Genomic DNA, 12,849 nt, shown 5'->3' on the forward strand with positions numbered 1-12,849 from the left:
TGTATGCAGTAGTTACGGAAGGAGGGAAAGATTTGATTTGAACACAGTTTCTGAAGTGTTGTGATGTCATCTTTTCATTTCTGTATCACGTGTCTCCAGGACTTGGGCTGCCCGGACGGGGAGGCCGAGGACTTTGTGTGTGACTACCACCTGGAGATGCTGAGCCTGTCACAAGACCAGCAGAACCCAGCCAGCATCCAATTTGATGACCTCTCTTGGCAGTGCCACTTGCCCTCCCTCAAGCCGCTGGGCCTCAACATCATGCTGAACCTCTGCAATGCCAGTGTCACCCAGCAGCTCTGCCGCTTCTCCGACCACCTGTCCAACCTGGCTCTCCAGGAGAGCCATGGCACCGTTCTGCCTGTCTATGTCCCCTGGGGGCTCTGTGAGCTCTCCAGGCTGATAGGTAAGTATAGAATGATGATTTTGTGGGAGTGTCTGTGAATCTAGATGGAATCTAGAGACCCTGATTGGCATTCCACCCAACAAGAATTATGTTTTACACAGAAGAAAGTCCTTTCTTAGAATCAATGTTTGAGCACTGTGAGCAAGATTCTATGCTTTATCTATGCTTTGATGATAAAGTTGGGCAAAGTGAAGCATATAAGAAGTTGCATGCGACTTTGAGTGAGCTAACTATAGAACACTGAGCTGCCTTTGATTAGCCAGCAAATACAAACTCAGCTAAGGATGTACACTATTTATATTGTAGTAAATGCTAGATTGAGTAACTTGTAAATATCTAACAGACAGCAACCCTTGTGTTTTGTCTGTGTGTGTGTTTGTGTGTGTATGTATATGTATCAGGGTTCACTCCTGGTGCGAGGGAGTTGTTTAAACAAGAGAATCACTTGGCTTTGTACCAGCTGCCATCTGGAGAGAAGACCAAGGAGTTCACGTCTCGCCGCCTTCATTACTTCACCAAACGCCAGCCTCCCATCTCCCACCTCATCTCCCTTTTCGTACGAGACTCTTCCTCCAGTGAGTCCACCCGCATATCAGTGAATTTACGTGAGCCAACTCTTTTTCTTGTAAGTACTTGCTGCATTTTGTTGTGTAAATCGTCTTTCTCTGTCCTTCCTGCTGTAGATAATGTCCAGATGCTGTCACATGGTTCGGCCGATCTTATCCTGGAGGCCTGCACTGACTTCTGGGATGGAACAGATATCTATCCCCTCTCAGGCTCAGACAGGTGCCGCATCTGTCACACTTCCCACCTTGTTGCAAAGATTCACTATATCTATTTGTAACTCTCAATGTTCTCTTTGACCTGCCCTTTCTCCTGTTACAGAAAGAAGGTTCTGGATTTCTACCAGCGTGCCTGTCTGTCAGGTTACTGTTCAGCGTTTGCCTATAAACCCATGCAAGTATCGCTCTCCAGCCAGCTGAATGGGAAGTGTGTGGAGCTGGCCCCTGGTCCCTGCCTCTTCTCCGGAGTGGAGCTGCCCTCCACCACTCCCATCAAGCACAATTCCTGCAGGAACAGCTGGAGCTCTGATGGTATGAGAGGGATCAGAGGGATCTTTAATTAAATTAAACATAGTGATATATTAATACTCAATATAACATTTTCCCCTTTCATTGACTTTCCCCATCATGTCTACAGAGGGTATAGGTGAGGGTGTGGAACGTGAGGACTGTGTTCAGGCCCTCAGTGGGCAGATCTTCATGGGCATGGTATCGTCACAGTTCCAGGCGAGGCTGGACACAGTCCGACTCATCGACGCCCTGGTCACCGCTTGTATCCGGTTTGTTTACTTTTCTATGGAGGATGAGCTCCGCAGCAAGGTGAACACACACAAGCTCATACGAACATTTGATGATATTAGTTTGTTATTTTTGACCAAAATCTTGTCCTCTCCTCTTGTCTCTGCCAGCAAGACAATTTTTCCTCCGTTGTTTATCAATGTGTATTTCCCAGTCGCACAGCCTTACATTACAGTAAATACTTTAATGAATATACCTTAGTGGTTGAAAAGCGCTGTATAACATTATCAAAGCAATTCCTGAGACATTGTGTGAAACAATGTATAAACTCATGTAATAATCCCTTTCAGTCATTACTTACAAGCTTCTAGAAGTGTGACAGTCTGTATCTGCATAGCCTCTGGCCTCTGCCTGTATTTTCTTATCATCTTATCATTTTGCTGGACATTTGTGGACATTAACTTCAGCTTCTGGGGGATTTATTGCTGAGTCTCATTCCCAGGTCTTCAAATACTGACGTTTTGGATTGGTGGCAATTTGGCGATCTTGGAACGAGACTCAACAAACAATCTTTTCCTGAATCTAAATGCACCTTATGCCATTTAGACAAATGGAAAACATGTGCATGAATACAATTATTAAGAAATGTAAGATACATGTGCTTGAAAAGCTATACAAGACATCACAGGCCCATCAGAACAAGTGTGAGTACCTGGTTATGTGACTAGTTTTGTGTGTTTGCAGGTTTTTGCAGAGAAGATGGGTTTAGAGACAGGCTGGAACTGTCACATCTCTTTGACTCCAAATGGAGACAGTCCCTGTGATGGAGCTCCATCCAGCCCCAGTCAGGGCTCACTGCATGAGGACCTGAACCAAGGTATTAAACCTGTGTGTGTGCCAAAGTCACTATTCTGATGAGTTAGACGGAAGTGAGCTTATCAGATCTCTGTGGCCTGCCACCCTCTGGTCGAGGCTAGAAGCTCCAGGCAACATTAGCTGTAACACACCAGAACATGAGGCTTAATTGTCGATGGTAGAGTTGCATTGTGGGTAATGCAGGTGGTTTTGACAAGGAAGGAGAATGTGTGGAGTATGAAACAGCTGCAGCAATTTTGATCCTTTTTGTGAACCTGACCATCATGATTGTGAAAGCACTACAGGAGTGCAGATGTTAACAGATGCTGGAGGGAGAGGTTATCACCAAGAAGAACAAAACCCTGAGAGAACTCAAATTAGGGTCCTCAAATCAAATGCATATTTCTGAAATCAAGCTTCAACAAGTGTGAATGCGGGAGAGCTTGTGGTAAAGTGTGTGAATTTTGTGTGTATTTTAGAGTGTATTTCTAACTTTAGACAGCTGTCTTCATATGCGACCCAGATTCCCGGGATGAAGCCGAAGGTCCACTGCTGCCGGAGGAGGAAGGCCATTCTGACCTGGCCAGTTTCCAGCCCACAGACAGCGATGTGCCCAGCTTTCTGGAGGACTGCAACAGGGTAACAATACCTTTATTCCTGCAAATGAAACCACTGCTCCCTACACTATCAGCATCTGTTTTCTTTGCTTTCTGAACCAGAAGGAAATTGCTCAGTTTTTTTATGTAGATTATTTGTACATATGGCTAATGATATATTTTATAATTATCATTAATTAATTATCACGTTAACGCGTTGGTTGGTTGGTGCCGACAACTGCTTTGTCGCGCATTAACGCAGTTTTTTTATTATAATTATGTTTAAAGTCTGTTGCTCACTAGCTAACTAACCGTTGCTCATTTGCTCACTAACTAACTAACACACTAACACTGTGTTGATGCGCGATAGAGTGATTGTCGGCGTTGATTAATTGATCCGTTAACTTGCCCAGTCCTATTAATTAATTTGTTTTATTTATTCTGATCGTGTTTTTGTGTCTCTGTTCTTTCACAGGCCAAGCTACCTCGTGGTATCCACCAGGTTCGGCCTCATTTGAAGAACATTGACAATGTGCCTCTTTTGGTGCCGCTCTTCACTGACTGCACCCCTGACAGTGAGTCTTCCTCATGTGTCTCCCTTCTTTATGTGTAATTCCACTTTCTATTGTACACCTTTTTTTTAATTCTTAGTTTTTCATTTTGTCTCCATCTGCCCCCCCCAACAGTGAAGTAGATTCTAATGAGAAAAAGTCATAAACAACCAATAGGGCCTATTCCAGGGACAGAATGATGATTCGTCTTCGAGTTATCGTCTTTGTCCTGAATGAACTCAGTGTTTTGTTTAGAGTGATATTGATGCTTGAGAGTGTTTTGTCCCCCCTCCCCCCCCCCCACAGCCATGTGTGAAATGATGAAGATCATGCAGGAGAACAGGGAGGTTACATGCTGTCTGGGAAGCGCTGCCAATTTTCGCAACAGCCGCCTGTTTCTACAGAGCGACGTCAGGTATGCACACCATAGTACAGTGCACAGTGAATTGTTGATATGCCTTTTTATCAAATAAATAAATAGTTTGGCATGGTGGGGAAGACGAAAAAAGCTATTGAAAAGCAAAACTCTTCATGATGGCATTAATGGATTAATTGGATAATCATTTTGTTAAAGCATTATGTTTTCCTATTTGCACGGCTAGATACTGAGAAAAAGTTAGAAAATGTCTTGTAATTTGAATATACCCACAGACTCAATCATGAAATAATTACTAAAGCAAACAGACTGCTTCATACTCTCTACATCAGGGTAGGATAATCCTGATCCTAACCTCTTCCCTCCGCAGCATTGCTCTGGACCCTCTGTACCCGTCTCAGTGTTCGTGGGAGACATTTGGCTATGCCACCGGAGGAGGATTTAATGGAGATGCTGAAGGTCTGTCTCCTCTGAGGCTCTCCGGGCAGCTCAACAGTCTGGGCTGTTCTGTCACTTTCCACCAAGGAGAGAGTGTCAGCATGGTCAAGCTCATAGAGCAGGTTAGATACACATGGGCTCTCATACACACTTGGGAAGTCATCGAGGTTTGTCGTATTTCTCATCTAATCTGCCTTTGGGTAAATCCGTTCCAGGCACGACACACAACCTACGGCATCCGCAAGTGCTTCCTGTTCCTGCTGCAGTGTCAGCTCAGTCTGGTCATCATCCAGGTGAGAAACAAGACCTCACAGCCTTGGAACAAGTGGATGTTAGCTCTGTACTAGAGTGGATTTCATTATGAGTCGTATTTTAGAAAGCATTTAAGATATTGAATAGATAAATGAAGTGTCCTATTTTTTGTTTGCAGTTTTTAGCTTGCCTAGCTCAACTTCCTCCTCCCATGAACACCACTGACATCCTCTGGCTGTCCTGCTTCAGCTGCCCATTGCTAAGGTACACACACATGCTTGGACACATTGAAAGACTCTAAAAGTGTATTGGGGTGTTGTGCAAGGTATTGTGCAGGATGTCATCTTAATGGTCCCTTTGTTTTGTGTTTAAAGTGTGTCACTTTTGGGGAAACCCCCAGACAGTGCAGTCATGACAGTTGCCACAGGGAAAAACCTTGATGCAATACCAAGGAAGGTAAGATCACATCATTGGTCAAATCTCTTAAATCTACTGCTGATCTATAAACTTGAGTTACTTAATTCATGCTGCTAAAGCTTGGAGGAAAATACTCAAATGATAATACCCAGTGCATTCCACCACTCTGCGTTCTATATGGAAACTTGTTACAGCCAGATGAAGCACAAAAATATTTGAGAAGAAAGCTTTCCTAATAACATTAATGATACTGATAAATAGCACAGACAGCAAACAGTTGCTATTGACATTTTGTGCATTTATAAGATGGACAAAAATAAGGAACCCCTTTTTAATACAGTGAATGAATTCTTGAATTTCCCTCAGAATCAATAAAGTATCTATCTCTACCTATCTAACCACTTTTAACTGCAGAGTTACTAATATGCACATGGTGGAATGGTGTCTTTGACAGTGTCAGAAAAACAGATTGATTGCTGTAGATTGTACAGGATGAACTAATTTAAAAAAAGACTCTGAGGTTAGTTGGTGATGGACATTTTAATAGCAGATATTTAAAGCACAGATGTTGCTAATAACATTAACGATGGCTGTGTTCCATTTAAGTGGGCAGAGCTTACTTAAATGAAACAGTCATCATTAAGTAACAGTTGCGCTTTAAGCTGTGACAAATCAAAATATCTGCTTAACTTTAACATAACTTTGTGTTTTGCAAATAAGGTAATATTACAATACTCGGTGTCAAGTACGACGGGTAAATGCAAGAGTAATAACATTCATCAGTTCACTTCATCAGTAGAGGACAGGCACCACCTCGGCCAGATGAATGTAAAATCAACAGCTGTATGTAGCTGTTACCCAAGCAGTGGACTTATTTAGCTTTTTTGGTGTTGTTTAATTTATTGTCTCTTTTAGGTTTTCCATTTTCTACACAAATATTGTAATAACGGTCCAAAATTATGGGATTTTTTTTTTTTTCAAAACACACTGAGCTCCAAACAACAAAACAAAAAATGACAACACAGAATTTGACGGAAGGTTAATGGATATGAAGTTGATGGCACTGATGGCACTGGCACTTTCTTTTCAGTTGGAGGGTGGAAGCAAAATCTAAAAGCCTGTAACTGACTGAGTCTGACTTTCTTATTATGTTGCCTTCTTTGACAAGACCCAGAACTACTTCCTTGGCTGCTTCCTCCTTAAGTTTGGCCTGACGATGTGTGCCTACCTGTTGGCCTTTGGGTTCACGCTGCAGGAGGTCTTCTGTAGAAACAACAACTTGACCTTAGCTGACAACACCACTCTCCCCTGCCTTCATATACTCACAGCCAGGTAGGACAAGCACTGCTATTCATAGGATCATTTGCTGAGAGCAGTTTCGCAGACATCGCAGTTGATTTTAGATATTGATGCTGAGAGGTATAGTTGGGTAATGTACCGCTCACTGATGGCCGAACACATAATTATTGATTTGAATTATTGATTTTCTATGCAACTGCAGCTCTTCAGACGACGCCCCTCGCTGGTTCATTGAGCTGTCAAATGGCCTGCTGCTGACTCAGAAGGTCATGGCGGGATTCCTCACCTTACACACAGGTAGGAAGTTACTCACTCACTCATCTGTTTTTTTTTTTTATATATCATTTATTATTTAAAACTTTGTCATTGTCGATTTCATTTTTTAGTGGTGATCTCCCTCAGCTATGTCCACCGCTCTCAGCCTCTGTGGAGAAAGAGTCCCTTCAGCAATACCTGGTGGTGTCTCACTGTACCTGTGGTGTAAGCGATCATCTCCTTTGGATAATTGCTGTCTGAAGTTATACTCTGTTGGCACAGATTTAGATTTCGTTTGTACCTTTATATCATTTCATTGAGATTACTACAGCTGTCTCAGTTCCTTGCGTTTCTTTAACTTTTACATTTCAGCTCAGCCAAGGAGCTAAAAACCATTATAGCATCTTTTCACTGGGGTCCCAAGCAGAGGTCCAGCTGTCTCTAGCTCTACTGTGTTGCACGTCTCTTTTTTGACCTCTTCACATAGCTCTAAACAGTTCCCACCTCTATCTCTGCCTACCACTCCACTGCTAACCTGCAGCTCGGGCACACCTATTCACCTGTGCATTAAAGACACAAAGCTCTGCTTGTTCTATGTTTTACTAGCTACTTTACGTTGCACGATGGCATGTGGTAATATAGGAAATTCAGCCATACGTGCTCTAACTGGAATAGATTTTGAAGAAGAATAACGCCAAAGTCATGTTAAGTTTTCTATCAGAATCTCTGTTAATGAAGCAGTCTGTACATTATACATAACTGAAGGCTGAGTAGTTCTGCTTTTGCAACTTTGCAACCAAAAGCAGAACACATCTCTGTCATCGTTTTGACTGTGAATTTTAGATTGCAAAATACTAATTTGTAGCTACACCCGACCTCTCCTCTGATAGCCGTCATTTCACCATAGCCTCAAACTGCAAGTTGACAGGATTGGTTGCATAGGTGTGTCTGAATTTAGCACTGGCACAGTCATGGTGCTGACTGCTTGTTTGGCTCAAATTATGTCTTGTAGTATACAAGAAAACTCCATATGGGCATGTTAACAAGGTTAAAAACCTAATTTTGAATTCTTACTCTTGCCTTCTCCAGCCTGCTCAGCCAGATTGTTCAGGCCACGGTGGATTACCAGTTATGGCGTGACCAGGGCAGCCTCCTGGCCTTTAATCTGGGTGACATACCCCTGTTATCCTGGTTGCTGGTCTCTCTGTCCCCACTGCTGGTGGTGGTGGTGAATGAAGTGGTGAAGCTGCACGAGATACGGTATGAAACCTGACACAGGAGGAATGAAAACTATGAAGAACACTGTCATAGATGGATGAATAGTTGAATAGTTGTGGAAAAGAGGAATAAAATATAATGGGTTTAACACATTCAACTCAATGACTTGGGCTTAGGGGAGATTCTTGGCAGGAAGAAGAAAAAACTGACATCATCTTGCAGGAAAAGCAGCTTGGGCCAGTGTGGATTAGTGAGGATTTTTTTAGTGAACAGATTAATCCTTTTTGTTGTTGTATATGTACAGGGAGGTGAAGGAGGAAATAACTTAGCAGATTGTATCCTTGTCTACATCATGAGTTCTGATGTCATCCCCTCTGTCCATTTCAGGGTGCGAGTTCGCTACCAGAAGAGGCAGAAACTGCAATTTGAGACAAAACTGGGGATGAACTCTCCGTTCTGATGTGTCTGTCTGAGGATGTTTGTCTCGTGGCAGTACTGGGAACCGGTCAAATCAGTTCTGGAAATCAGGGAAGGACAGGATGCAATTACTGTGTCCTTGGTTAAAACTACAGCCCAACAGCACTGCAACCATCAGGTGGAACAGATGTCAACCAAATGTCTTTGTGGGGGCTTTATGGCACAAATGTCTAAGCTAGTGGGTCTGTTTTCTTAAAACAGCTGGTATTCTATCAGTTATCTGGAGGGCAGGAAAAGGAAAATTCCAAAGCATTCATTTCCAATGAATAGAAAAGAGCCAAAAAATAGGCAATTATTTATTGTCTGGTTTTAGTTTAAGGGCATGAGGAATGTTTTCTGAAGAAGTTTAATGGTTCCTCACTGTCACATCTGTTCTCCATCTCTGAGAGACTTACCGTATGCATGGTCGCTCCTTGTCCCAAACAATTCACTAAAATCTGCTTCACTTTTAAAGGATGTTTTTGAAAGGTTCATTTTAATGTCATCCAATCAGACACAGTGAATTGTGTCGTATCATTACGCCGATTCAGCCTTCATTCAGCTTAGCATAATCAGTGACTTCATTAAAAGGAAAAACGCATAAAAGAAAAAGGAAGTCTGTAACTATGGAGCCCCAAGTGTTCATTAAGTAAATAAATAAGTAATAGATCATCACATGAATAAACTGTATCAAATATATAAACAGAACAGTAATTTGTGTAATAATTTAATAAATTGTGTAAATTTACGGTCAGTTAAGTTCATTTTTGTTCCATAGTGGAATTTTTTTTTTAGTTCATGACCATGACGTTGTAACGCTGCCTCTAGCCATTTAGCTCCTCTGTCAGAATAAATCAGAATCATTTTTGCTGCGGTTAAACTCGTTACGCAAACACAAAAGGCTGCTTATCTAAACTTTCTAACCAGCTCGGCGGGATTATGAGCTTCATTTAACTGGAGGAGCAAGCGTTAGCTGGTTAATTCAGAGTTATCGTGGCTGCTTTTTGATTAAAAAGATGTTACTCAGAGAAGGACACAAATCTGTGAAGATCAGAAAGACAAAAAAAAACTTATGATCACTCAGTCCAGCTAACACTGTTTACATGTTTACACCGTCTCTCTCAAGTCTCTAAACTCGATCTAAACTCACAAGACAGTCTAGCTAGTTAGCCAACTAAGTAGGTAGCATAAGCAGCTGTATTAGGGATTCAGATTCTTAAGAGATTTACTTACTATGTTTATGTCGCATGTTTATTTACACCAACCATAATTAATATAGCGTTGCTCCGGCTAACAGGAGCTAACAGACTCAATGTGGTAGCGGTTGTTGAGCGTGCAGCGGGTACATGAAAGGTGAGAGCGTGGCGATAACGCTGCTGTTATGAAAAGCAACATATTGGGAGAAAAATAATTTCTGTCATTAAGTAAAAAATGAAAATGATGGAATAGCATTTTAATTAGAACAATTTGAGTTTTAATACTTTTTCTATTTTTCGTTTTCACAAATCACTGCTGTATTTATATATTTAACACAATGCTACTTTTTATGTGTTAATTTAATTAGCACTAAACACCTTGGGGCTTCATATGTAACGAGGTGTTTGGTCATTGCAGGAATGTGGTGGAACACTACCTCTGAAAAAAAATGTGACAAAGCTAAGCTTCTCTTAGCTTTCTCTGTGAACTGTGAACCACATTGTAATCTTCCCTGTGGTAGCCTGCAAGACAAAGTTCTCTATTATTTTATTGTATTTTGCAACTAATGTCTTTTATAGTCATTCAATGCCTGAGCTCAGCCGAGGTCAGACCCGTTGTAACACAATAAGATTAAGATTAAGGATTGAATTGGATAAGTCACGTTTCATCCACACATATCTACATTTAAACATATACTGTATAGACGTTTATCTAACTGAAGAATGTGCCAGCATGCAACTTTGAAACCACACGGTTGGCTGCGCAGTGATCTTAGCAAGTCCCTGCGCTGCTGATGGATTTACTGAATATATTATGACATTTACTCTGGTATGCTGAAGTGCCGGAGTTTTCTGAAAGGTGCTTCATATCATTCAGTTGCCTTCTTCCTTAGCCAGTCTGCCCGTTTCAGCTGTCAACACTTCAGCAGACAGGAGCTCAGGATACAGTTTCATTTTAAAAGGATGAAGAATGAAAGTTTAAGTAGATTTGATCTGCAAATTTATTACGATTACCCCAGATTTCATATTTGATCTGCTGACCAGCATATCATCTTCAAGTGTCCCCACTGATCTGTTGTCTTCTGGACTTTTAATTCCTATAATAATGCACAGCATGAGCAGCAGATGTCTGTATCGCTAATGGGGTTTTTCATTCAGACCAGCTTTCTGTTTGGTGCTGTCATTATTTCAGATGGACATGATTTTAATATTGCTACTGTATACAACTGGGAGGGTGGTGATAATTATTTACTTCAGAACAAAATACCATGCTTTTCACTCAGAAAATGTATATGATATAAAATTATAAATACTGTAATATATATTTTCTTTATTTTATTGTGTAAGTAATGTAAATGAAGTAATTGTGAATCAAGTCACATTTGCATTTTAAGTCACATTGTTTTTACTCCAGTTTTAATTTTGTTTTTTCTTCCTCCTGAAACAAATAATTGTGAATGAGGATTTTATCAGCCCACCTTTATTCTAAACAAATTTGCAGTCCAGTGACAGCAAACTGATCAACACTGTGAACCTGGGGCTTCTGGGGACCCCTAAGTTCTGAGGTCTGTTGGTAATCCAGCCTTGACTGTTTTCCCCTTGTAGTTGTAATCTTAAGATTGCATCAAACATGACATCTGGGGTTTAACTTCAGTTCCGTAGCAACCATCGAGGACACTGGGGTCATTTGGAGCTTTATTTTACAGGTTGATTCCAGACTCAGTATATTTACATTTTGCTTTTAGGCTAACAATAACTTAATTAATAAATTATCCAGCATTGTCCCACCAGAATTTTTTTTTATGGTAGTGATGATGAGGTTTTTAAAGCAACATTATGGAAGCAGTTTGGTACCCTTACAGTTTCAGATGCAGTTCTCATATACACCACTGTCTTAAATATGAACAGCTGTACACCTCAGCCACGCAACACATATCAAGTCAGCTAATATGATTTAAAGGAAGGCCAGCTTGGTATCTGTAATGCAGACAAGTTTCGCAAAACTCTCACTACCAACTACAAGCCAGTCCAAGATTAACTCTTGACCAGCTTTCTGCTTGGCCAGTCTCTCTCTTCCTCTTCTTACCTTCTTCCATCAGCGTCGTCCTTGTTCTTGGATTTATACTTGAACTTAGTCTGCTAACTTTCTATTCATAAATGATGCTGCATAAAAATCCTGTTTACTATAGCATCTAATAAAGCTATCTGTCCATCAGGAAAGTCCTTAATTTACAGAGTCCAGGTGAAGCAGCTGACATTTTCCTTATAAAAACAGGAGATTGTCCCCACCCACCCAAGTTACAGAGAACAGGCACATGGGGCATGACAGAGGCACCATTCATCCTGTTACAAGTCTGCCCACCATCAAAATGATTTTGTAGCCGTTATTTTAAGGCAAAGTAGTTACATAATGTTGCTTTAAAACTAAATATGTCACTGTTTGCAACTAAAAGTTTGCATACAACATAAATAAACAAATAATTGAATGGATAAAATAAAATAAAGAATTAACAGTCTACAGAGCTTATTTTTTGGGAGGGGGTTGGACCCATGACCTCAGTATCTTTAATATATTGGCTATGACCCTATTTAAACTGTGCTTGCTTTTATATGTGTGCCTATTTAAGTCCCTAGCTACAAATGCTGTTTTAAATTTTACATTTAAAGTGGGAGATGGACTTAAAGAGGTATAAATAAAGAAGTGCACAAAAAGCACAATGCTGTCCTCTGGTTTTATGTCACCAAAGTAGTCAGCATGAAACTACTGAAAACGGTTTTAAGACAAACATTACAATGCAAGAAAACATTTAGTCTTTTATTTTAAGTTGGCCCTGTTTTATACTTGTGTGTTTTATATCATGACAAACATACGGGCTATGCTGCATGAATAAGATCCAGTGAATGCTCTGTCTTGATCTCTGTACATGTTATCTATAGTTCTACTGTTTAATTCACACAACACAAGCTGACTCGAGCATGGACTTCATACTGTGTGTTACCAGGCCTTTGGTACAACCTGCAGAGTTGATGCTATTTATTTTGATAACTTTCTCACACATGTTGTAGGAGCTGAAGCCTCTGCCAGTTGATTTATAGGGGGGAGTGGAGGGGTAGTTGTTCACAAGACACATAAATGTATATTTTGTATTTTTTAAAGCATCTATGTTTAGGACTTTTGACGAATTGGTTTGTGTATTGATTATGTCATGTTAATAAATATGCTCTTTTATTTA

The 12,849-nt window shown here is 40.7% G+C and overlaps 1 protein-coding gene across 6 annotated transcripts in view; it reads left to right on the forward strand.

Moving 5' to 3' along the window:
• Nucleotides 1-12,849, forward strand: part of tmem94 (transmembrane protein 94) — a 30,686-nt gene extending 17,837 nt beyond the window's left edge. For 4 of the 6 annotated variants that reach the window (XM_046376729.1, XM_046376732.1, XM_046376735.1 and 1 more), the window contains 18 exons: nt 100-406; nt 808-981; nt 1,090-1,192; nt 1,292-1,500; nt 1,607-1,788; nt 2,452-2,584; nt 3,065-3,201; nt 3,634-3,733; nt 4,016-4,124; nt 4,456-4,645; nt 4,739-4,816; nt 4,954-5,039; nt 5,150-5,231; nt 6,361-6,524; nt 6,694-6,788; nt 6,878-6,971; nt 7,836-8,006; nt 8,352-12,849. In XM_046376729.1, coding sequence (XP_046232685.1) covers nt 100-406; nt 808-981; nt 1,090-1,192; nt 1,292-1,500; nt 1,607-1,788; nt 2,452-2,584; nt 3,065-3,201; nt 3,634-3,733; nt 4,016-4,124; nt 4,456-4,645; nt 4,739-4,816; nt 4,954-5,039; nt 5,150-5,231; nt 6,361-6,524; nt 6,694-6,788; nt 6,878-6,971; nt 7,836-8,006; nt 8,352-8,424 — 2,487 coding nt within the window. In that variant the 3' untranslated portion in view covers nt 8,425-12,849. The remainder of the gene's footprint in view (nt 1-99; nt 407-807; nt 982-1,089; nt 1,193-1,291; nt 1,501-1,606; nt 1,789-2,451; nt 2,585-3,064; nt 3,202-3,633; nt 3,734-4,015; nt 4,125-4,455; nt 4,646-4,738; nt 4,817-4,953; nt 5,040-5,149; nt 5,232-6,360; nt 6,525-6,693; nt 6,789-6,877; nt 6,972-7,835; nt 8,007-8,351) is intronic. The other 2 variants (XM_046376731.1, XM_046376734.1) reach the window with 1 other exon arrangement.

This window comes from Scatophagus argus, chromosome 21 (genome assembly GCF_020382885.2).
Source record: "Scatophagus argus isolate fScaArg1 chromosome 21, fScaArg1.pri, whole genome shotgun sequence".
Lineage (NCBI taxonomy): Eukaryota > Metazoa > Chordata > Actinopteri > Scatophagidae > Scatophagus > Scatophagus argus.